The sequence below is a fragment of the Rhinopithecus roxellana genome, chromosome 12, assembly GCF_007565055.1.
Source record: "Rhinopithecus roxellana isolate Shanxi Qingling chromosome 12, ASM756505v1, whole genome shotgun sequence".
Lineage (NCBI taxonomy): Eukaryota > Metazoa > Chordata > Mammalia > Primates > Cercopithecidae > Rhinopithecus > Rhinopithecus roxellana.
Genome location: NC_044560.1, coordinates 54,155,984 through 54,179,545, shown reverse-complemented (window position 1 = coordinate 54,179,545; position 23,562 = coordinate 54,155,984). Strand labels below are relative to the sequence as shown.

Genomic DNA, 23,562 nt, shown 5'->3' with positions numbered 1-23,562 from the left:
ATGAGATAACAGCATCTGCCTTGCACAATTGTGAAATCTGAAAATGGTATATAAAAGTGTCTAAGAGTGGCCAGCTGCAGTGGCTCATACCTGTAATCCCGGCACTTTGGGAGGCTGAGGCAGGAGGATCGCTTGAAGCCAGGAGTTGGAGACCAACCTGGGCAACAAAGTGAGAGCCTGTCTCTTAAAAAAAAAAAAAAATTAGCCACTGTGGGTGGTGCACAGCTGTAGTCCCAACCTACTCAGGAGGCTGAGGCAGGATCGCTTGAGCCCAGGAGTTCAAAACCTGTTGCCTGAGCAACATAGTGAGGCCCCATCTCTAAAAAATAAAAATAAATTAAAAATTTTAAGAAGTGCCTCACACCAACACCACAGTGGCATATGGCAGATCCTCCATAAATGGCCAGCCCATTAAAAGCAGAGTGAGCACATCAGTCTGATAATGAACAACTAAAATTACTAAAAGAAATGCCCAGCTACAAAGTGGACCCAGAGGAGGCAGCTCTTGCACCAGGAGCTCTCAATTGACTTTGACTGCACATTACAATCAGCTGGGAAGCTTTAAACTTCCCAGTGCCCAGGCCATACCCTACATGTAACCAAACCCTCTGGATGGGACCCAGGTAATTCCAATGTGCAAGGGTAAGATCCTCTGCCTTGTAATCTAGCCTTACTAGGTTTGCTCTCAGAATGCACGTCTCCTAGCCTGAAAATCTGAGGTATTCCAAAGGAATCCTGGGCCCGGAGCTCCAATGGCACCACTGGGAGCTGGTAGGGCTTGGCTACACATTCATTAGAAAACCTGATGCTGGCCAGGCATGGTGGCTCAAGCCTGTAATCCCACGACTTTGGGAGGCCAAGGCAGGCAGATCACCTGAGGTCAGTTCAAGACTAGCCTGACCAACATGGAGAAACCCTGTCTCTACTAAAAATACAAAATTAGCCAGGTGTGGTGGTGCATGCCTGTAAGGCTGAGGCAGGAGAATCACTTGAACCTGGGAGGTGGAGGTTGTGGTGAGCTGAGATCGCGCCATTGCACTCCAGCCTGGGCAACAAGAGCGAAATTCCGTCTCAAAAAACAAAAAAAAACAAAAACAAGAAACCTGATGCTGTGTGCTTGGAGGCAGGCAGGGTTCCTCTACCAGTAACCAGCTGCCTGGAGGCTGTTTAGCAGGTGGGAAAACTGGTCAAAACAACTGCAGTGCACTGGGAATTAGCTCAGGGGCCTGGCCTCAGGGAGCTCACCATCAACAAGAGGCAGGACCACTGTACAATGAGCTGTGTATACACAAAACAAGAAGGGATGTGATCTGTGCGACCAGAGGCAGGAGAACCACTATTCAGAGCTGCCAGGCAGCTTTCTAGGAGGTGCTGGCTTTGAGCTTGGTCTTGATAGATTCTTGTCAGATATGGACATGTAGAGAGCCTAGGGGGCCAAGGATGGAAAACTTGGTTATGTTCCTTATCTAGGATGCAGGAGCAATGAAAGTGGTTGGCATTGCTAGGGTAGTTCAAGCCTGCTCCATTTTCCATAGAATTCAGGCAGAGAGTAGCTTTTTTTTTTTTTCTTTAAACCAGCTTCTACATTAAGGACACAAGAGACCAGCTTTTAATATTCACTCCACTGTGGCTCTAGGATCCAACTCTGCACCTAGGATAACGTCACCATGCCAGTTGAAGCCTGCTGCCCCGGTACTTGAGGGAAGAAATGGTTTAAACCACATTTTCCTAACCACCTGATTTTTTATGTGGGGGGTGGGGTGTGTGGGAACAGTCAAAAAGGAAAGAAAAGGAGTAGGAAGCTGTTGCACTGTTAAAATGGCAGATGTTATCATTGTTTCAAATTAATGCGCAAGGCTCATTCCAGTAGTTTCACTTTATTCAATCAAAAGAACGTGATCTCAGTGGTTAAGCCGTCTTAATAGGGCCAGGTCTCTTGAGGTAGTTTTTGGGCCATCTGTTAATTACATCGACTTTCCAGGAAACAGACTATGGAGAATGAGAGGAATCAGACTGCCTGTCACAAACGTCTCGTAGAACCCCCTAGTGACACCTATAAGGACGTTACAGATCTAGTTCCAGACTTCACAGATCTAGTTCCATTTTCTCAAGTTACAGATGGGGAAACTGAGGCCGCAGCAGGGGGCGGGGATGTATCTAAGTCACTAGTGAGTTGGTGGCAGTCAGGTCTCTTGATTCTTTTCCCCATACTCTCAGCCCAACTTCTCAGTGGAGGGGCGCTGGCAGGCCTGCTCTCTGGACAGAATGTAGCAAAAGGCCCGTGGTCAAACTGATAACAGGGTGGGGAAGGTTGGGGGGCCCTCAGCCATCAGCCATTCTCATCCTACACGTGAAAAACTCAGCTGAGAGAAGGGAAGTGACTTACCCGCTCAGGGTAAGACCCAAGACTGGAGCTTGGCTCTCTTGCCTCTCAGCCTCCTAGTAGAAGTTTCTACAATGGAATACAAAAGGAAAGGTATTTGGCGGCATGGCCAGTCTGGAGAAAAGGATCAAGTTAATGACTTTAAATACAAATAATCTGAACACATGACTAGATAAAAATTGGTTTCCCTAACATGATCTCACCCTCCATGAGCTGTGCTGTTTCTGGAGAGAACAGTCCAGGAAAGGGGTGTAGGAAAATGCAGTGTTAGAATGAACACCAAGATTGCAAGATGGGGGCAGGGGTGGGCTGGGGGCATTTAGATAGTCTGCACTTGGGTCAATAAATCCATGACTCCATCTTTGGTGAGGAAGACCACCTCACCAGTGTTCTGACACCAAACCTCAAAATGTGCAGGGTCCTCCAGGGCCCTCTTGCCAGCAATGATCACAAAGGGGTAGCCAAACTTGTTGGCATCTTTCAGTCTGTTTCCGATGGTCAGATGGGTCCTGTCATCCAGCAGCACCTCCCCGTGAAGCTGAGGCACTGCCTCTGTGATGTGGTCGCACAGCTGCCCTATGAGTTCAGAGGCCACCTCCTCCTTACTGCCCTTCTTAGGGGGGATGAGGCAGGCTTGGTAAGGGGCTAGTAGGCTGGGCCAGCGGACACAGTCTTCTGTAGAGAGGACTTCAATGGCAGCAGCCAAGATCCGTGTCACACCCAAGCCATAGCACCCCATTTCAGCCAGGGATGGTTTGCCATAGACATTGGTAAACTGGGCATTGAAAATGGATGAGTACTTGGTACCCAGGTAAAATGTGTGCCCCACCTCAATGCCTTTGGTTTCGGTCAGTGGGCCCTGGCAAGCAGGGCAGTTCATCTGTGACAAGTCTAGTGTCTCCATGTTGGCTGAGAAGCTGCAGTGGGGACAGATGGCAAGCCGGTCCTCTCCAATATCCACAGGGAGCTGGAACTCATGAGACATCGTGCCCCCGATGCTGCCGACATCAGCCTGGACCTTGACAAATCGCAGCCCTAGCCTGCTGAACAGGCTGCAATAGGCATCACACACCAGGTTGTAGGTCTGCTGGGCAGCCTCTGGGGAGGAGTCAAAGGTGTACATATCCTTCATGTAAAACTCTCGGCCACGGAGAAGACCAAAGCGGGGCCTGGGCTCATCCCGAAACTTCCTTGTCACTTGGTACAGCAGGAAGGGAAGCTGCTTGTAGGACAGTTTCTTCTGGGCGGCAATTAAGGCTGTAATGGCTTCCTCGTGAGTTGGTCCTAAGCAGTATTCCTTGCCATGCCTGTCTCTAAGTCTTAGCAGCTCCTTGCCCATCAAGTCCCACCGGTCGGTGGCTTGCCAGAGCTCTGCCGGGCTGAGGCTGGGCATGTTGACTTTCTGGCCCCCGATGGCCTGCATCTCCTGGTCTATCACTCGCACGAGCTTCTCCATGGCACGGACGGTGTACGGCAGGAGGTGATAACAGCCAGGGCTTGCTGGGTAGATCAGGCCCACCTGCAGCATCAACCGCTGGCTCTTACAGGTCAGGTCACCAAATTTGTCCTGCAGGGAGAGCACCTGGTCTTCCCGAAGGTTCTGTGGCTGGAACACACGAGACAGCAGCAGACGCCGCCCTCCTCTTGGGGCACAGTGGTGAAACCTGCGAGGAACATACCCAGAGAGCTGGCGGCTGCAGGTGGCCAGGGCGGGCAATGCTCTGCATCTTGTCAGCAGCCCTTCCATGACACCCTGGCACCGGGAAGCACGGGCACCTGGAGAAAAATGAGTTGTGTGAGAATGAGCATCACCCGTGTTCCAACACCACGAAGCAGCCAACCCAGTCTGCTCTCAACAAACTTTGAAGACAGCCACTGATTTTGCAGATAGAAATCCTTCCATTTCTAATATCCTGGCAGATCAAAGCACTATTTCTCTAACCTCTTACTTCCGTTTTTGAAAAATCAATATTTTCCTTATTATAAAAACATTAACAACATCCTGTGGAGAGACAGCATTGTGTAGTGACTGCACAGGCTCTGGAATCAGGCAGCCTAGATTCCAGTCAGGCCTCCCACGGGCTGCACCCTGTGTAGCTGGCGACATGTGTCTTAACCCCTCTGTGCTATTTCTTCATCTGTAAATGGTAATAATAACAGGACCTACCTTCTAGGCTTACTGTGGACACTTAGAAGAGTTACAAAAAGTTCTTGGAACAGCATCTGGCATGTACTATGAGCTCAACTAATGTTTGCTATTATTATTATAGAAAACTGCAGGGGGGAATCTGGAAACAAATGGGCACGCTGGCTTACGCCTGTAATTCCACCACTTTGGGAGGCTGAGACGGGTGGATCACCTGAGGTCAGGAGTTCGAGACCAGCCTGACCAACATGGCGAAACCCTGTCTACTAAAAATACAAAAATTAGCTGGGCACACACCTGTAATCCCAGCTACTTGGGAGGCTGAGGCAGGAGAATCGCTTGCACCTGGGAGGTGGAGGTTGCAGTGAGCGGAGACTATGCCACTGCATTCCAGCCTGGGGAACACAATGAGACGCTGTCTCAAAGGAAAAAAAAAAAACAAAAAGAAAGGAAAGAAAACTGTAATCCCTCAGCAAGAAGTCAACTGCAGCTGACCTTTTGTTGCGATCTGTCTCTTGCAAAACCTGTCCTTTGCACATCCCTCTCTTGTCCCTCTACCTGCCCCAACATTTAAATGTCATGGGCCTCTTCCCTCTTCACAGCACATACTCCCTGGACAGCCCGCATGCTGAGGGCTGACTCAAAATCTCCACCTGCCTCCCGGAGAATACATCAGGCAGGTACTTCAAACTCCGTGTCCCAGAATGAACTCAGCATTCTACCCTCAAACCCACTCTCCCTCCAGCACTGCCTGTCATTGTGAATGGCACCAAAAGTTGCACTTTGCCCAAACCAGAATGTGGGGTTCACCTGCTCTGCCCCTCTCTGTGTCCCACATTCACAGCCCTCTTGGCCCTGTCATTCCTACCTCTTCATTTGCTGTTCAGTCTGTCCCTCTTCTCTCCACAGCCTCCGCCCAGGTCCAGGCCACCCTCATCTCTCACGTGGACGGTTGCAACAGCCTCCCCACTGGTCTCCTGGCTTGCATTCCTGCCCTCCTTCAATCCATTCTCTATACTGCAGCCACAGGGGAGACTTCCCAAGCACAGATGCTAACAGCTTTTCTTGGTTAAAATGGTCTCCTGCTACCCTTAGAATAAGGTCTAAGCTTCTGACCTTCAGGGTGTGCACAGCCCCACATGGGCTGACCCCCTTGGGCCTCATCTCACCACTGACCCCCTCTGATCCGGCTTCGCCATGTCCCCTTTTTGAGATGGAGTCTCGCTCTGTCGCCCAGGCTGGAGTGCAGTGGCGCGATCTCCGCTCATTGCAAGCTCTGCCTCCCATGTTCACGCCATTCTCCGGCCTCAGCCTCCCGAGTAGCTGGGACCACAGGCACTGGCCACCACGTCCCGCTAATTTTTTTGTATTTTTAGTAGAGACAAGGTTTCACCGTGTTGGCCAGGATGGTCTAGATCTCCTGACCTCGTAATCCGCCTGCCTTGGCCTCCCGGAGTGCTGGGATTACAGGCGTGAGCCACTGCACCCTACCCCATGCCCATTCTTAAACATACTGTCCCTTTTGCACAGAACACCCCTCCCCTTTTCCTGCCAACATCTAGTCATCCTCCAGGCCTCAGGATAACCATCCTCTCCCCAGGAAGCCTTTCTTGTCCCACTCCCCATACCCCCAAAGGGCTGGGGAATTTTCCCGCACAGCCCACTTGTCTCCTAGGGTTCCTGCCCATTTGGCTGCCTCTCTTCTCCTAGACACTTGGCTCAGTGCAACCAAGGACCTGTCTAGCTTGCTCACCACTGTATCTTCAGCACGTGACAGGGGCCTACTAGACATTGTCCAATAGGCAAGTATGTTTCTCTGATTTCACAAAATAATCTCACATTTCTAATGGCAGTACAACATTCCATTGATTGACCACATCAAAAATCAGTAGTTGGTTTTCTGTTATACATAATCTACAATGAAGAGAAGGCTTTTTTTGTCATATATTTGGGAGAGGCATTGAAGAATGGAATTACTGAATCAAAGGCTATAAATTCTTTTGAGATTTTTTTATTTGTATTGCCAAATTTAGTGAGTACCTCTACTTTTCAGCACAGTCCATGCAACAAAGCTCCCGGCAGTATGCTGGGAATGGGTTACTGATTCCCCTCAGCTCTAGGGAGCTGGGATCTCCCAGCTGGTTACCTCTAGCAGCCTCAGGTCCTCCAGCTGGTCCTCTCCAATCTCAAGCAGCCTCATCCATTTCCCCTGTGCACTGTACAAATGTTTAAAGGTGGTGAGGCACTGCCACAGAGCCCTAGTGTGGTGTTGTAGGAACGTACAGGCCATGGAGGCAAGGCACATGTGGATTCACCCCTGGCTCCATCACTTCCTTGTGATCCAACCTTACTTAGGCCAGTGGCTCCAGCCAGAAACTCATCCTTGATTCCTCCTAAAGCAAATGAGTCTGTCTCCAAGGTTTCCCTTAAGTCCACCCCCTCCTTTCTGGCCCTTACTGCCTCAACATTGGGTTAGCCCCTCAAAACCACTTGCTACGTGACAGTTGCCCAGTAGTTCTGAAATCGAATCGAGCATCAGAATCACTGGAGGGCTGGTTTTTTTATGAGACAGAGCTCACTCTATGACCCAGGCTGGAGTGCAGTGGTACAATCTCAGCTCACTGCAAACTCCGTACCCCCAGGCTCAAGCGATTCTCTTGCCTCTGCCTCCTGAGTAGCTGGGATTACAGGCATGCGGCACCATGCCCAGCTATTTTTCATATTTTTAGTAGAAACAGAGTTTCACCATGTTGGCCAGGCTGGTCTCAAACTCCTTGACCTCAAGTGATCGGCCTGCCTCGGCCTCCCAAAGTGCTGGGATTACAGGCGTGAGCCACCATGCCTGGCTGGGCTTGTTAAAACAGTAATTGCAGAGGCCCATCTCCAGAGCTTCTGATTTAGTAAGTTTGGGGTGTGGGCCGAGAACCTGAATTTCTAACAAGTTCCCAGGTGACACTGATGCTGCTGGTCCAGGGACCCCAGTGGGAGAACCACTGCAGGGGTCTAGCTGTGTACCACGGATGACTAACCTCATAAACTCCATGAGGATGACAGCTATGTCTATTTTATACCAAGTTTTATCTGCGGCATTCAGCACAGTGCCTGGACACAGTGGACACTCAATACATATTCTTTTTTTTCTTTCTTTCTTAAAAAATAGAGATAGAGTCTTGCTATGTTGCCCAGGCTGGTCTTGAACTCCTGGCCTCATGCTATCCACCTGCCTAAGCTTCCCAAATTGCTGGGATTACAGGCATAAGCCACTGTGCCCAGGCTCAATACATGTTCTATCAATGCATGAACTGAGTACTTATTGAACCCTGTCAGTCCAGTCTCCGTATTAGTCTCCAGCTAAAAAGACAGCTGACCCAATCACTCCCATTTACAATCCATTAACGGATGGCTCTCATGATTTTCTCAGAATGGCACCAAAGCTCTTCATATTTTGATCCCAACACACTTCTTCCAGCTTCTTATCCTAGCATTCCCCAAGTTGCTCATCATTCTTGAAACAGACTGACCTGCTCAAAACCCCCAGCAATTCCAACTCGAATTCAAGGTTCACTTATTCTAAGAAACTTTCTCCAACCCCTCTAAACAGAGAAAGTCACCTCCTCTGTGCTCCACTGCACACACCTCTTTTTAGTAACTGTACTAGAATCATGTCCAATAATATTTTTGAGGAACTATCGTGTGCCAGGCATTGGAAACAAATGATGTTTTACATACATTTTTTTTTCTTTTTCTTTTTTTTTTTTGAGACGGACTCTCGCTCCGTCGCCCAGGCTGGAGTGCAGTGGCGCAATCTCGGCTCACTGCAAGCTCCGCCTCCCGGGTTTACGCCATTCTCCCACCTCAGCCTCCCAAGTAGTCGGGACTACAGGCGCCCGCCACCTCGCCTGGCTAATTTTTTTGTATTTTTTTTTTTTTTTTTTTTTTTTTTGAGACGGAGTCTCTCTCTGTCACCCAGGCTGGAGCGCAGTGGCCGGATCTCAGCTCACTGCAAGCTCCGCCTCCCGGGTTCTCGCCATTCTCCTGTCTCAGCCTCCCGGGTAGCTGGGACTACAGGCGCCGCCACGTCGCCCGGCTAGTTTTTTGTAGTTTTTAGTAGAGACGGGGTTTCACCGTGTTAGCCAGGATGGTCTCGATCTCCTGACCTTGTGATCCGCCCGTCTCGGCCTCCCAAAGTGCTGGGATTACAGGCTTGAGCCACCAAGCCCGGCCACATTTTTTTTTTTCTTTCTAGGGGTGTGTACAGGGGCCAGGAGGGGAGGTCAGTGTCGATGTTTAACATTCTATTCCTTGATGAAATTACAAGTTCATAAAGTTTTATACATCTTTAGATTTCAGAGTCTAGCATAACGCCTACTATTTAGACTATTACTATTTGTTGATCAATATGTTGATAAATTAAGAGCAAAGTAAAGGGGTGCAATGATATAATTCTCTGGATAATTCAAACGAGAGCTTTGAGCCCTCCTCCTCCACGTTCAGCATGTCTGTCCTCAGACCCCTCAGCTTATACAAACAGGAGAATAAGTAGAATTATCTCAATTTTTCAGTTACCTACAGGGAATATCTAGAAAGCAATATAGTAACTAACGTACGCAACACTTTAGGCTCCGGCAAACAGCCTCTGAGTAATTCAGTCGATTTTTTTGAGTACCTACTCTGTGCGGGACACTGTCAGCCCTTCCAGGCCAGGCCTTTTCAAAGATTCTTTGACTCACTATTGCCCCCTAATCCGAAAAGTTGTACATAAAGCGTTTACAACGGTACCTGATACATAATATTAAGTGCCACAAAGTGCTATTATTATGATGATGATGCCCAACTCAGAAAAGGGAGGCTCTGAGATATAAAGTCGTTTGTGTCAAGCCACACAGCAAATAAGCGCAGGGTCAGACCTGGAAGGCAAGGTCCCCGCCTCCAAATCCTACAGTTTCCATCACGAACTGTTCTACATTAAACAGTAATGGAACCTTAGGCCTAGTTCTAAGAACGGGCTCGGCCTTCACTCGCTCGGGGTCCCTGGTCCAATCACTTCCCTCCGGACCTCCGTTTTCTCCAACATATAACGGGAAGGCTGGCTCAGGCAGCAGGTGGTCCCAGGGCCTTTCCAGAGTTGGCACTTCGAGAACACCGTGTGACTCTCACGACGACCGAGGGACAGACCAGGAAGTGCTGCCCTCATTTTACAACGGAGGACACGGAGACCAGGAGACGAGAAGTATCAAAAGTTTACGTGATTCTCAGCCCGCCCCAACTCAAGGACGGGATGCAAGTGGGAAAATGGACAGCAGGGTCCTAGGTCTCCGCGCCCAGACCGCGTGCCCGCTTCACTTCGCTGCCCGCGCCCGTCCCTCAGGTCTGGCAGTCACCCACGTTCACCTACCGCAATCGCCAGCCCACGCCGCCCGTAAGACTGCCGCCGCAACCGGGCCAGCGCGCTTGCGCCTCGAGCAAGCCCGCCCTTAAGTCCTGCCTCCTGCCCTTCTCCCCAATCGCAAAGCCGCGCTCACGGGGGCGGGGCCGAGTGCAGGGGCGCTCTAGCCCCGCCCCACGCTAGACGCGCGTGAGAGATTTTCCGGAAGTGTAGTCAAAGAGAGAGAACCCGGCTTTCCTCAAGATCGTTGATTGGCCAGGGCAGCCAAGAGTAAATCACCGTTCCGGAAGTACTTTCTAGGAACTTGGGAAGTGTAACTCTATGATGATTTGAGAGTGATGTTCCCGCCCACTGCCAGGCCCCGCCCACTCCCCCAATAGGAGAACTGCGGGCGACCGTGCAACCATGACGACACACTGGGCAACGTAGTTTCTAATCTATCCTATGATTTTTATGGGCTTTCCATTTAAATAATATAAAATTGTGAAACAGTTGGAGAAAGACTCCTTTATTACAGTGCCCGAGACAGTCTTTAAGACACGAAATCAAACTTCCATTCACCAAATATTTTTTGAGCAGCTACCACGTAGATGCCACTGTGGTAGACACTGGGGACAGTGAAGTGAACCAGACAGACAAAATTAGCTGCATTCAGTGTAGCTTGTGTTCTGGAGAGGACACAGTCGATAAACCAATACAGTGAAATTTAAGCAGGGCAGGGAATGGGAGCGAAGAACTCAGCAACCAAGATAAACAGTATTTTAATACAAGTGTTTTTGTTTTTGTTTTTGTTTTTGTTTTTTTGAGACGGAGTCTCGCTCAGTCGCCCAGGCTGGAGTGCACTGGTGCGATCTCGGCTCACTGCAAGCTCCGCCTCCCGGGTTCACGCCATTCTCCTGCCTCAGCCTCCCAAGTAGCTGGGACTACAGGCGCCCGCCACACCACGCCCAGCTAATTTTTTGCATTTTTAGTAGAGACAGGGTTTCACCGTGTTTGCCAGGATGGTCTCGATCTCCTGACCTCGTGATCCACCCGCCTCGGCCTCCCAAAATGCTGGGATTACAGGTGTGAGCCACCGTGCCTGGCTACAAGTGTTTTTTTTTAAAAACAAAATTAATGCAAAAAATCCATGGCAAACAAAATATCAAAATTTAAAAGACAGAATCTGTCAGTCAGATGGTGCTAAAGGCTATAAAGAAAAAATTAACTAGGGAAGGAGAATGGAGTAGGGGGGTTAAGTGTTTGCAATTTTTTCGTTGTTCTTTTGAGACAGAGTTTTGCTCTTGTCGCCAGGCTGGAGTGCAATGGCGTGATCTCGGCTCACTGCAATCTCATTCTCCCGGGTTCAAGCAATTCTCCTGCCTCAACCTCCCGAGTAGCTGGGATTACAGGCTCCCACCACCATGCCCGACTAATTTTTGTATTTTTAATAGAGGCGAGGTTTCACCATGTTGGCCAGGCTGGTCTCGAACTCCTGACCTTGGGTGATCCACCCACCTCGGCCTCCCAAAGTGTTGGGATTACAGGTGTGAGCCACCATGCCTAGCCAAGTGTTTGCAATTTAAAATAGGAGGATCAGGAAAAGCCTCATCAAGTAGGTGGCATTTTAGCAAAGACCGGAAGGGGGTGAGAGACAGAGCCTTGCAGGGGAAGAATTTTCCAGACACAGGAAAAAGAAATGCAAATGTCCTGAAGTGGGAACTGCATGTTATATGACTCTACCTAATAACAACTACAGTTATTGAACGCCTAAAACGTACCAGACCCAATACAAGACACTGGTGATTCTGATACTGGCCCCAAGAAGATCTCAGCTCACCAGGATCTTCCAGGAACAACTCCCTGTGATCACTGGTGTGATAGGGGCTGAGCAAACCCCTGTGGGAGCGTGGGGAAGGAAGGCTTCACTGAAGAGGTGACCTTTGAGCTGGACCTGAAGGATGAATGGGGTCTACCCAGACAAGAATGGCAGTGGGAGTGGAGTGCAATGTTCAGGCAGAGGGACCAGGACATTCAAAGGCACAGCTCAGGAAATGATGAGCTCAGGAAATGATGAGAGAAGCACGGGGTGTGATGTGGTTTACATCTTTATTTCTCCCAGCTCCTCACACAGAGTTTGGCACACAGGCCAGAGCAGTGATTCTCAACCTTGACTGCATTAGAGTCAGTATATGCACCCACTCTCAACCCCTGTCCCGAGATGCAGGTTGTAGATATGGGGTGGGCCCAGACATTATTATTTTATAGTTCCCTGGGAAATTCTAACGTGCAGCCGGGGTTAGATCTGCAGGCCTAGAGAAAAGGCATTGGATGACCTGGTGATGGAGGGGGCAGGGGGTAGATGCCATGTTATTATCCTGGTCTTACAGTTGAAGAAAACACAGCTCGGGTGGAGCACACGACTACATCTGCCCAGCAGCTAGGAGGCCAGGCAGGGCTGGGGTGGACCTTGAGCTCTTTTGTCTCTAAGAGCCTTGCTCAGCCTCTACAGCCCAGTGCTGTGGTAGGGGCTTTCCCCAAGGAGTGCAGTCCCAGAGGTTTCACTGGACTGATATTCCTCATTCCTCCTCTTTGGGAGTAGGGGGCAAATAAACTTCAGAATTTCTTGGATCTACATATCCAAAGTACCCTTTAATTTCTCCCTGCTCCTGTGCACGTTATTACATTCCTTCCAATCCTGGAAAAGCCAGGCAGCTGTCCTCAGCACCCTGAGGTGTTAATTATTTCTCAATTAACAGTCCCCAGGCTGTAGAGCATAGTGGTGTGGAGAGGCCTAATGACTTGCCGTGTTTATACACCCCCACATCTTCAGAGCACTTTACCAGTGGTAACTAATTAATGCTCACAACCCCCTTGGGAGGCAGGCCAAGAATGCTGTATTTTACTGTGAGATTGCAGGAGGCTCTGCAGCTCCAGGCTGCAGAGTCCTGTCAAGATGGCCATGGAGTAGATTTGCTCCCCATTGAGAAAGTCTAGGGTGGTGGAGATCCCAAGGTCATGGAAACCCAGAATCTAGCCCTGTTGCTGCTAGAGACTTCCTGCGTGACATTTCAATCAATCAATTGATCAGAGTTTATTGAATGACTTGATTTACAGGGCTTATTCATGGTTAAAGCCCCATGATGCACCACCCCACCCCCTGCAAAAAACAAAAAAACAAAAAAAAACCCACACAGAAAAAATTTATTCATTCTCTCATTTATTAATTGGTTATCAAAAAGAAATAAAGCAAGAAAAGGACTCCACACCTGCCTTGGTGCCCCACAGCTCTGGGGACACCCCACACATTTAGCGATCTCCCCTGGCCAGACTAGGATCTCCTGGAGGGCAAGAACAGGTTTTGCTTTTTTCTCTATTCTCATCCCTGAGCAGAGGGCCTGGCCCAGTGTTGGGGCTCAGTGCAGGGTTTTGCTTTTCAGTTTATTTGTTGTTTTAATATAGCAATCAATAAATGAATGGATGACTTGTCTTCCCTCAGATCATGGGCTCCTCTGAGGACACACTGAATCATCCTTGTGTCCAGAGCCCCTTGCCTGGAATCGGGGGGAGCTCCAAATGTATGTTGAATAAGCAAATGAAGGCAGAGTTAATGATGAGCTCCCCAGCCTCATGAGTTCACGGCCTCCTGGAGAGGCTGCCTCTGAAAGCGGTGACACAGTGCCCTATGGTAAGAAGCTGTGAGGAGGGAAGTGCTAGGTGCTGAGGGAACACACTGCAGATTGGGGGGTTGGGAAAGGATGTGACATTCAGCCATGAGGTGGGATCAGGGAGGACTTCTCAGAGGAGGACTACTTGGAATTGACCTTAAGGAATACATAGGAGATTCCCAAGCCAAAAATGGGATGGAAAGACAACTCTGGTCAGAGAGGCAATAAATTGCTTCTGATAAGGAAGATGGCTAGAGATAGTTCTAGCTGGAGCACAGAGCACCCCCAGGTGTCAGGGACACACAGCTGGAGAGCCATCGGAAGCCAGGGGCAGCAGGGCCTGTTGGACCAAGCTCTGAGTTTATCTTCGTCTTTGTGGCCATGGAAACCTTTCTGATGAGGAACGATACTCCTCCCTGCCCCTCTCTTCCCCTCAATGCACACAAACTCCTGCTCTGAGCACAATCCCTGGACCCTTTGAGTCCTACTCTGTAGCACGGACTTGTCATAACTTGAAAGTATAATTGGCACCACAGGAAGGCAGCCTCCTTCTCTGCTGCATGCCCCTAGGCAGACACTGCTCATGTGAGAAGCAGGCCTGTGGGCAAAAGAGTGTTGTACACCAGGAGAGGACTGGTCCACTGTGTTTCTTTGTCTGAAGTGAGAGCTCATATTGGAGGAGGAGGATGGCAAGAGAGGCCGAAAAGGAGACTCCTATAATAGTCCAGACTAGGGCAGTGGGTGGAAGGGGAGGAGACAGATTCCAGAGACAACTGTCCAGAGACAGTCCACCTGATGGATTCCTGAGCCCACCCCTGCACCCTTAGTCCAGCTCAGCCCAGACAGGCTGGACTGTGAGGGTGGCTTTGCAGTCAGGAAGGCCTTGACTAGGAATCTGCCCAGGCTCTTCTCAGTTGCGTGACCTTGGTGAGTTACTTACTCATTTCTTTATCCATAAGACAGAAATCATAATAGCATCCCATGGGGGTGTTATGAAGGGACACTGAGCAATGTCATTGGAAGCATCCAGCCCATCCCTCAACGCTTGTTTACTCACTTTCTCTCCCATGTTGACTCTGGGGACCTTATTGCTCCCTCGTCCACTGTAAGGAAAGAATCCTTATCCTACTGCTGCTGCCTCTGGTTCTGAAGGACTCCCCACTCTCGCCACTGTGGAGGAGGCAAATCTTTGGTCTTCGAGGGCCCTTTCTCCTTGGGTCCAGAGCATACCACTTGTTCATTTGTTCAGTGCCTAAGCCTAGAGGAGTGGAGGCCAGCAGGGATCAGGAAGGTGGGACTCTTGTTTTTATGAAGATTCCTCAGAATTAGAATGTGGCTACTACTATCATCACCATCCTCATCATCAGTAACATTTATGGAGCTCTTGCTATGTGCCAGGGACAATACTGACTACTTTATGTCTTTTTCTTTTTCTTTCTTTCTTTCTTTTTTTTTTTTTAAGACAGAGTCTTGCTCTGTCGACCAGGCTGGAGTGCAGTGGAGTGATCTCGGCTCAGTGCAACCTCTGCCTCCCAGGTTCAAGCAATTCTCATGCCTCAGCCTCCTGAGTAGCTGGAACTACAGGTGTACACCACCATGCCAGCTAATTTTTGTTTGTTTGTTTGTTTTTTTGTTTGTTTGCTTGTTTGTTTGTATTTTAGTAGAGAGAGGGTTTCACATGTTGTCTAGGCTGGTCTGGAACTCTGAGCTCAAGTAATCTGCCACCTCGGCCTCCCAAAGTGTTTGGATTACAGGTATGAGCCATCACCCCTGGCCCACTTTACACCTATGTCTGATTAAATCCTTACAACATCTCCATGAGGCATTAATATCACAATTACATCCATTTTACAGATGAGGCAACCAAGGCTCAGAAAAGTTGGTTGGCTTCTCCATGGTCAACACAATTAGTAAAAGCAGAAGAAGGGAGTCATACCCGGGTGTGTTGGATGCATAGCCTGATGTCTGCACTCACAGCTTCCAATAGCAACTTATTTGTATCAAGCATGTCTTGACCCAGCACCAAAATTGCAGAAGCAATCACCCAAACAGACCCTGTCTGACTTGGTCCCTCTGTCTGGAGGCCTGCTCTTCAGCTCAGTGGCACCCCCATCAGGAGCCCTTCCTTGAAGCCCCCATGGGCAGAGACTCTCCCTCTCCTGGCACCCCTTATAATTTTGTCTTTGTATCCCATCTGACCGGCTCACTCTCTGAGATGGGTCACAATTGTGTGTGTAAGTGTGACAGGGCAAACAGACCTGAGTGCAAATCCTCATTTTGTTACTTACTTACCATATGGTCATTGGTGAGATATTCAACCTCCTCAAGCCTCAGATACCTTATCCTTAAAATAGTAGTGACGTCTCCCTCATGAAGCTGTAATGAAGATAAAATGAGTTTGCCCATGTAAAGGGCTTAGTACAGTGCCTGGTGCATAACCAGGGTTCAATAATGTTTGCTATTATTATTATTGTTGATGTTGATGACATTGCCCATGGCGGGCATGATGCCTGGCACACAGCAGGTTATATAGCACACACAAGAAGTTCGTCTCTCTATCCCACTAGACTGCAAGCTCCCAGACGGGAAGGCCCATGTTTATCTCTGGCCCTACTAGGTGTCATAATGAATCTCAATACATATGTGCCAAATTAATGTATTTCTAAATAATTCCATCAATTCATAATAATGCCTGCTAAAAATACAACAGAGCAAAACCAGTAATAGTTAATCTGCCAACCAACAACTTCTTTTGCTTTCTTTTTTTTTTTTTTTCCAGAGTCTCTCTCTGTCACCCAGGCTGGAGTGCAATAGCACGATCTCGGCTCACTGCAACCTCCGCCTCCTGGGTTCAAGAGATTCTCCTGCCTTAGCTTCCTGAGTAGCTGGGATTACAGGCACCTGCCACCATGCCCAGCTAATTTTTTGTATTTTTAGTAGAGATGGGATTTCACCATGTTGGTCAGGCTGGCCTTGAACTCCTGACCTCAGGTGATCCACCTGCCTCAGCCTCCCAAAGTGCTGGGATTACAGGCATGAGCCACCGCACCTGGCCACCAACAACTTATTTTGGATCACCTCTTTAGGTTAGCTGTGCAGAGCACTGGGCACAGACAGAAGTCTGGGGCACAGTGTGAGTACTCCAGGACAAAGGCAAAAATCAAATGTCTGTGTGTCTGGGTGTGATTCCAGCAGTTTATCTGGTGTCCCTCATCTGGAACAATGATGGGAATTCAGTTCCTTTTGACAAAACCCGCTTTTCACTTTGGTGCAGGCTTTTGGTTTAGGTGTGTGGGGTTGACGAACACAATGTTAAACACGGTAGAGTCCATGCCCTCCAAAGCTGGTGGCTTAGAGAGGGGAGTGCAACATCTGGATCTAGACATACCTGGTTTTCTTCCTGGCTTCAGTACTCACTGGCTGTGTGACCCAGGGCAAGTGATTAGACCTATCTGGCCTTCAGTTACTCTATGATGGGGTTGGTAACCATCCTGAAATGTTTTGGGGATCAAGCAAACAACAGTACAAAACTTTGTAAACTGAAAGTACTGTATTAGTGATACAAATATATTAGTGATAGACATATATTCAGATCATCTGTTTGTAAGATTAAGGGTATAATAAGATAATGACTCTTAAGTAATTAAATGTGATTATGTACGTAAAGCACTCAAAGGGCCCCTGGCACACAGTGCTCAATACAGCATTAACCATTGTTAATACTCCCTTGCATCTGCTGCTCCTCTACCTGGTGGCTGTCCCCACAACCCCTATTTCCACAGAGCTCACTCCTTCACCTCCTTTGGGTCTTTGCTGGAATGTCATCTTTGAAGCCAGAACTTCCTGACACCCTGTTTTTCGCTACGATCTACTCTTACTCCCAGCACCTCCAGCACTCCTGATACTCTCTCTCTTGCTTTATTTTTCTTCATAGCATTTATTGCCACTTAATATAGTAAATATCTTTCCCATCTTCTGGTTTACTTGTATTCTGTTCCCCACCCCACCCCTAGCCCCAGTAGAATGTAAGCTCCATGAGGGTAGGGATTTTTGTTTTTCTTCACTGCAGCATCCCAGTGCCTAGATTGAGGACACCAAAAATTTTCTGTAAATGGCCAGAGCATATTTTAGGCTTTGCAGGCCATATGGTTTCTGTCCTAACTACCCAACTCTGTCACTGTAGCACGAAAGCAGCCATAGAATATGGAAACAGATAAGCATGGCTGTGTTCCAGTGAAACTTGGCTTAATTAGCCAGGCACTGTGGTGCCTGCCTGTAGACCCAGCTACTCCGGAGAGTGAGGCAGAAGGATTGCTTGAGCCCAGGAGTTCAAGGTTGTAGTGAGCTAGATCTCACCACTGCATTCCAGCCTGGGCGACAGAGCAAGACCATGTCTCAAACAAACAAACAAAACAACAACAAAAAAGAAACTTTTTTTTTTTTTTTTTTTTTTTTTTTTAAGCAGCAGGCAGCAGTGAGAATTTGGCCTGTGGGTCGCAGTTTGCCAATTCCTGGCCTAGATCAACGCATGGCACATTGTATTAGCTTGGTGGAAAGTAATGGCAAAAACCGTGATTACTTTTGCACCAACCTAATAGCTGCTCAATAAATATTTATTGACTGAATTAATTGTGAACAAATGAGCACAGGACTCCCAGAGACACCTGGTACAGTCTCTGGTACACAGCTGCACTCAATAAATACATATTCCTTCCTATTTTGTGCTTAATAAATATGACAAATAGGCTATGATAAATTGTACTAGAGGTATGAAGAAAGTGCTGTGGGAGAATTGAGGGGGTGGCTCTGCCCCTTGGGATGAGGGAGGCCTTCAATAGTGTCTGTATAAGAGTTCTCCAGAGAAACAGAACCAAAAGACCAATAGGATATGTGTGTGCGTGTGTGTGAGAGAGAGAGAGAAGGAGCAAGAGACATATTTTTAAGCAATTGGCTCACATGATTATGGAGGCTCGCAAGCACAAAATTTGCAGAGTGGGCCAGCAGGCTGGAGACCCAGGGAAGGGTCAATGTTGTAGTTCAAGTCCAAATTCCCTCTTGCTTGAGGGAGGTCAGTCTGTTCTAGTTGGGCCTTCAACTGATTGGATGAGGCCCACCCACATGAGGGAGGCCAATCTGCTTTACTTGAAGTTCACAGATTAAAATGTTAGTCTCATCCAAAATATGCTCTCCAGGACCAACCTGGCTAACATAGTGAAACCCCGACTGCACTAAAAATACAAAAATCAGCCAGGCATGGTGGCGCACGCCTATAATTCCGCTATTCGGGAGGCTGAGGCAGGAGAATCACTTGAACCTGGGAGGCAGAGGTTGCCATGAGCAGAGATCATGCCCCTGCACTCCAGCCTGGGTGACAGAGCGAGACTCTGTCTCCAAAAAAAAAAAAAAAAAAAAAAATCAAAAACGAAAACACCCCAAAATATACTCTCACAGAAACATCCAGAATAATATATAATATTTAACCAAATATCTGGGCACTGGTTGCCTTAGTGTATATGTGCTGACAAAATATCTGAGACTGGGTAGTTTATAAAGAACAAAAATGTCTTTTTTTTTTTTTTTGAGACGTGGTCTCACTTTGTCACCCAGACTGCAGAGCAGTGGCACAATCTTGACTCACCAGCAATCTCCGCCTTCCAGGCTCAAGCAATTCTCCTGCCTCAGCCTCTTGAGTAGCTGGGATTACATGTGCACACCACTACCGCCCAGCTAATTTTTGTATTTTTAGCATAGATGGGGTTTCACTATGTTGGCCAGGCTGGTCTCGAACGCCTGACCTCAGTTGATCCTCCTGTCTTGGCCTCCCAAAGTGCTGGGATTACAGGCATAAACCACCGCATCATTCAGCCCAGAAATTTGTTTCTTACAGTTCTGGATACTGGAAAGTCCAAGATCAAGTCACTTGCTTTCAGTTACTGGTGAGGGCTGCTTTCTGCTTCCAAGATGGCACTTTTCTGCTGCATGCAAACATGGTGGAAGGGGACAAAAAGGGATAAATGTTGTGTCCTCATATGGCAGCAGAAATGGAAGGCTAATAAGGGTCAGGCAGCTCTCTGAAGACTCTTTTATTGATTGATTGATTGATTGATTGAGATGGAGTCTCACTCTGTTGCCCAGGCTGGAGTGCAGTGGCTTGATCTTGGCTCACTGCAACCTCCACCTCCTGGCTTCCAGTGATTCTCCTGCCTCAGCCTCCCAGGTAGCTGGGACTACAGGTGCACGCCACCTTGCCCAGCTGATTTTGTATTTTTAGTAGAGACAGGGTTTCACAATGAAGGCCAGTGGTCTCAAACTCCTGACCTCAGGAGATTCACCCGCCTCTGCCTCCCAAAGTGCTGGGATTACAGGCATGAGGCACTGCTCCCAGCCCTGAAGCCTCTTTTATAAGGGCACGAATCCATTCCTGAGGTCAGAACCCTCATGACTTAATCACTTCCCCCAAAGCCCCGTCTCTCAATACCATCACATTGGGGTTTAAGTTCCAACCTATGAATTTCAGAGGGACTGATGCATTCAAACCATAGCAGCAGTCCAACTATGTTGACCCATAAAATTATCACAGTGTGCAAAACTGCTTCCCCTAGAAGCAGACCCTAAGTCAAGGATTCAAGGGCAAGTAGTTTATTTCATAGTGATCCCAGGAAGCACTGTTGGGGAGTGGAGAAATAAGAGACGAGGGAAATGAACACAAGGTGTGATTATGAGCAGGTTTTGCTGCAGACAACTGAGCCTCAATCCCTCTGGGGACCTCAGTCCCTCTAGGAGACAATGCCAGACTGCTTCAGAATTATCCTACTCTCAGGGCTTAAGAGGCTGGGGTATTTATCCTCCAATGTCCATTCACCATTATTAGTGGAAGACTGCTCCTGGGGCCACCGACCACCCGCTGCTTCCCATCTGCTTGGGCTAAGAGAGAGCCCTCGGTTGAGAGTGACAGATGCTTGCGGTAGGATGAAGGGCACGCACCTGGTGCATGAGGGCAGAGGGAATGCGGGCAGGGCACTTTAGTGATACTTGGGCTGACCTTGTAGGATAAGCCCCCATCTTGTTTAAGATACTGTTTTTCAAGTCTTTGACGCTCAGCGCTAAGACTACTCCTAAGTGGGGCGGTCACTAACAGCTGTGCCATCAGAAAGGCAGAGAGTATTTTCTTTCTCTTGAGCCCAGTTGGAAAAACTCTCTGGGAAGGACTCTGATTGGCCCAGCTTGGGTCACGTGCTGCTCTTGAGGTCAGGGGGCGGGGTATTATTATTGGCAACCTCCACCGCCACTCATAGTGAGGGGAGGAATAGTAGCCCACGAAGATGAGGTATGCCACTCCCAGCAGGGAGGGGGCTGGGCAGGTGAAACCATGGATCTCCTGTACAAGAAGAGTTTTTTCGTTTGTTTATTTTGTTTTGTGGGTGACAAATAAAACTCACAGAGGAGCTGCAAGTTTAATGAGACAATTTACATGCCAAAATAGAACAAGTCTCACCACAGAGCTATTGACTGGTTTGGAAACACAAACACAAAACATCCATCCTAATTTTATGTATTCAGTGTATAGAGCAACATATGTGATAGAAGAGAAAATAATCTAAACCCCAAGTAATTAAAAAACCATTCATTAGTACTCTTTAGCCTGCCAGCCATTCAATGCTGTATAAAGGGACCTCAGGAGAGTTACTTAACCTCTTTGAGCCTCAGTTTTCTTGCCTGTAAAATGGGAATGATGCTAATCCCAGCAATTTGGGAGGCCGAGGTGGGTGAATCACAAGGTCAGGAGATCGAGACCAGCCTCGCCAACATGATGAAACTCTGTCTCTCCTAAAAATACAAAAATTAGCCAGGCATGGTGGCATGCACCTGTAGTCCCAGCTGCTTGGGAGGCTGAGGCAGGAGAATCACTTGAATCCAGGAGGTGGAGGTTGCAGTGAGCCGAGATTGTGCTACTGCACTCCAGCCTGGGCAACAGAGTGAGACTCAACCAAACAAAACAAAAAACAAAACACTACAGAGGTTGTATTCCAATGAGACCTGGGAGGCAGGAAAGATGCCTTAGGTAGTGGAGCAGGGGGAGCAGAAGCAAGGAAGTGGGAAGTGAGAGCAGGTGTACAGCTGGCTGTGCAGCCTGGGGTGCTGTGCGGGAGGAGGAACTGGGGAGAAGTAGGGAAGCCGCTGTGTCTCTAACCCCATCAGCAAGCCCCCGCCAGAGACTCCGGCCCCAGGAGCCGGGGAGGGTTTCTCACTGGAAGCATGCCCGCAATGCTGGGGATCTGTTTCCATCTGCTCGTTTTACTGCTGAGTTGTAACGTGCTAAATGTCATTATCCTCCCCTTCCTTAAACAAGAAAAAAAGTTAACAGCCTGAGAAAAGGAGATATTTCACTTCATTTGGCATCCAGCCACCATCATCCACACAGGGTGCTCCCTTGGGGTCTGGCTAGGGATGGAGAGGAGCTCTATTCTGTTCTGCTTTCAGCTTCTAGCACCCACTCTGTGCAGGCTCCAGGCTGGGTGGCCAGGTCAGAGCTCAGCCTAGCTGCGGGCAGAGTAGCCAGCCACCCTCTGAACAGCTCAAACACTGCAATAGGTGCCAAAACAGAGGGAAAGTAACTTGTTCAAGGTCACTCTGTTATTAGGGACTGTTCTATATGGCTTGAGAAGGTGAACTTGAATCAAGGAAAATTACGGATTTCAAGTCAATAGAAGGACAAACTCAGAAGACTTAGACCTGTTGAAAAATCATTCCTTCATGAGCTAGTGAGCGGTTTGTCTGCCAGAGGCATGCAAGTGTTGACTAGACCCTCCTTTCAGAAGACTCACTATAGAGAGGAGTCTGCTCCAGATGGGGGGTGGGGAGTGCAAAAAAGCTTATGATTAAGGTTCTTTCCAACTCTGAGACTCTAGAAACCTGTAACTGAGAAATCTCATCCATTTTCACGATCTTTAACATGCCTTGCCCCTGCTGTCTGAACAGGAGTTTCTGGCTGCCTGATGATGGCATGACATAGAGGGAGTGAGCAGGCAGAACAAGGTGTGATTCATCTTCATTATTCTGATTATGGGGTCACTAAGGCTTTCACTCTGTAGGGCTCCCTCGAGGACTTCCTGCTGCTTCCGCTGTTTGACAGTTGATCCTCCCAGCGGCCCAGTGGGCAGGGGTGTCCCACAGGGCTCAAAGCTGTACTTAAACATCACTCATCCATTGAAGCTGCAGTCCTGGGGACTGCAAAGCCTGGCCTTAGCGGTGATTGTTGAAGGCAGCAGCCATAGGCCAAATCCCAAGGTCTGGGAACAGCCATGCCCTCTTCTCCATTGGGCTGTGGAAAGGCCACTAACCCAGGATGAGTATGGCTAGTGTGGAGGGACTGGGATTGCCAGCTAAAACCCTCAGTAGCTTCTCTTAGGTTTCCCACTGGTCCCTAGAGCCCAGTATAACTTGCTCACCATGGTCTAGACTGTGAGCTCCTGAAGGCAAGGACAGGGTCTGTTTTGTTCCCCAGTGTGGCTCCAGAGCTTGGCAGTATGCTTGGCACTTGATCAGCGCTTGGTAAATATCTGTTGAGTAAGCGAACGGAAAACCTGTAGTCTTTCTGAATGTGACAGAAGTGAACTTGGGAAGCAGGCACCCCTAAAAGGGCGGACAGCGCTGTACCATGAGTGATATGGTTTGGCTCTGTGTCCTCACCCAAATCTCATGTGGAATTGTAACCCCCAATGTTGGAGGTGGGGCCTGGTGGGAGGTGATTGAATCGTGGGGGAGGTTTCTCATGAATGGTTTAGCACCATCCCTCTTGTGCTGTTGATATGATAGAGTTCTCACCAGATTTTGTTGTTTAAAAGTATGTAGCATCCCCGCCCCTCTCTCTTGCTCCTGCTTTGGCCATGTAAGACGTGCCTGCTTCTCTTTCACCTTCTGCCATGATTTGAAAGTTTCCTAAGGCCCCCCATGAAACTGAGCAGATGCCAGCATCATGCTTCCTGTACAGCCTGAGGAA

The 23,562-nt window shown here is 48.6% G+C and overlaps 1 protein-coding gene across 2 annotated transcripts; it reads right to left on the bottom strand.

The window, feature by feature from the left end:
- Positions 1-1,861: 1,861 nt before the first annotated feature.
- PARS2 (prolyl-tRNA synthetase 2, mitochondrial) lies at positions 1,862-10,019 on the bottom strand. 2 transcript variants are annotated; one of them, XM_010372585.1, is made up of 2 exons: positions 9,925-10,019; positions 1,862-4,159 (listed from the first exon to the last, which is right to left on the bottom strand). In XM_010372585.1, exon 2 carries the CDS (start codon positions 4,128-4,130, stop codon positions 2,703-2,705), a length of 1,428 nt encoding a protein of 475 aa, XP_010370887.1. In that variant the 5' UTR covers positions 4,131-4,159; positions 9,925-10,019; the 3' UTR covers positions 1,862-2,702. The 2 variants fall into 2 exon arrangements, with proteins under 2 accessions (XP_010370887.1, XP_030769405.1); XM_030913545.1 differs by lacking the exon at positions 9,925-10,019 and adding an exon at positions 5,398-5,724.
- Positions 10,020-23,562: the final 13,543 nt, after the last annotated feature.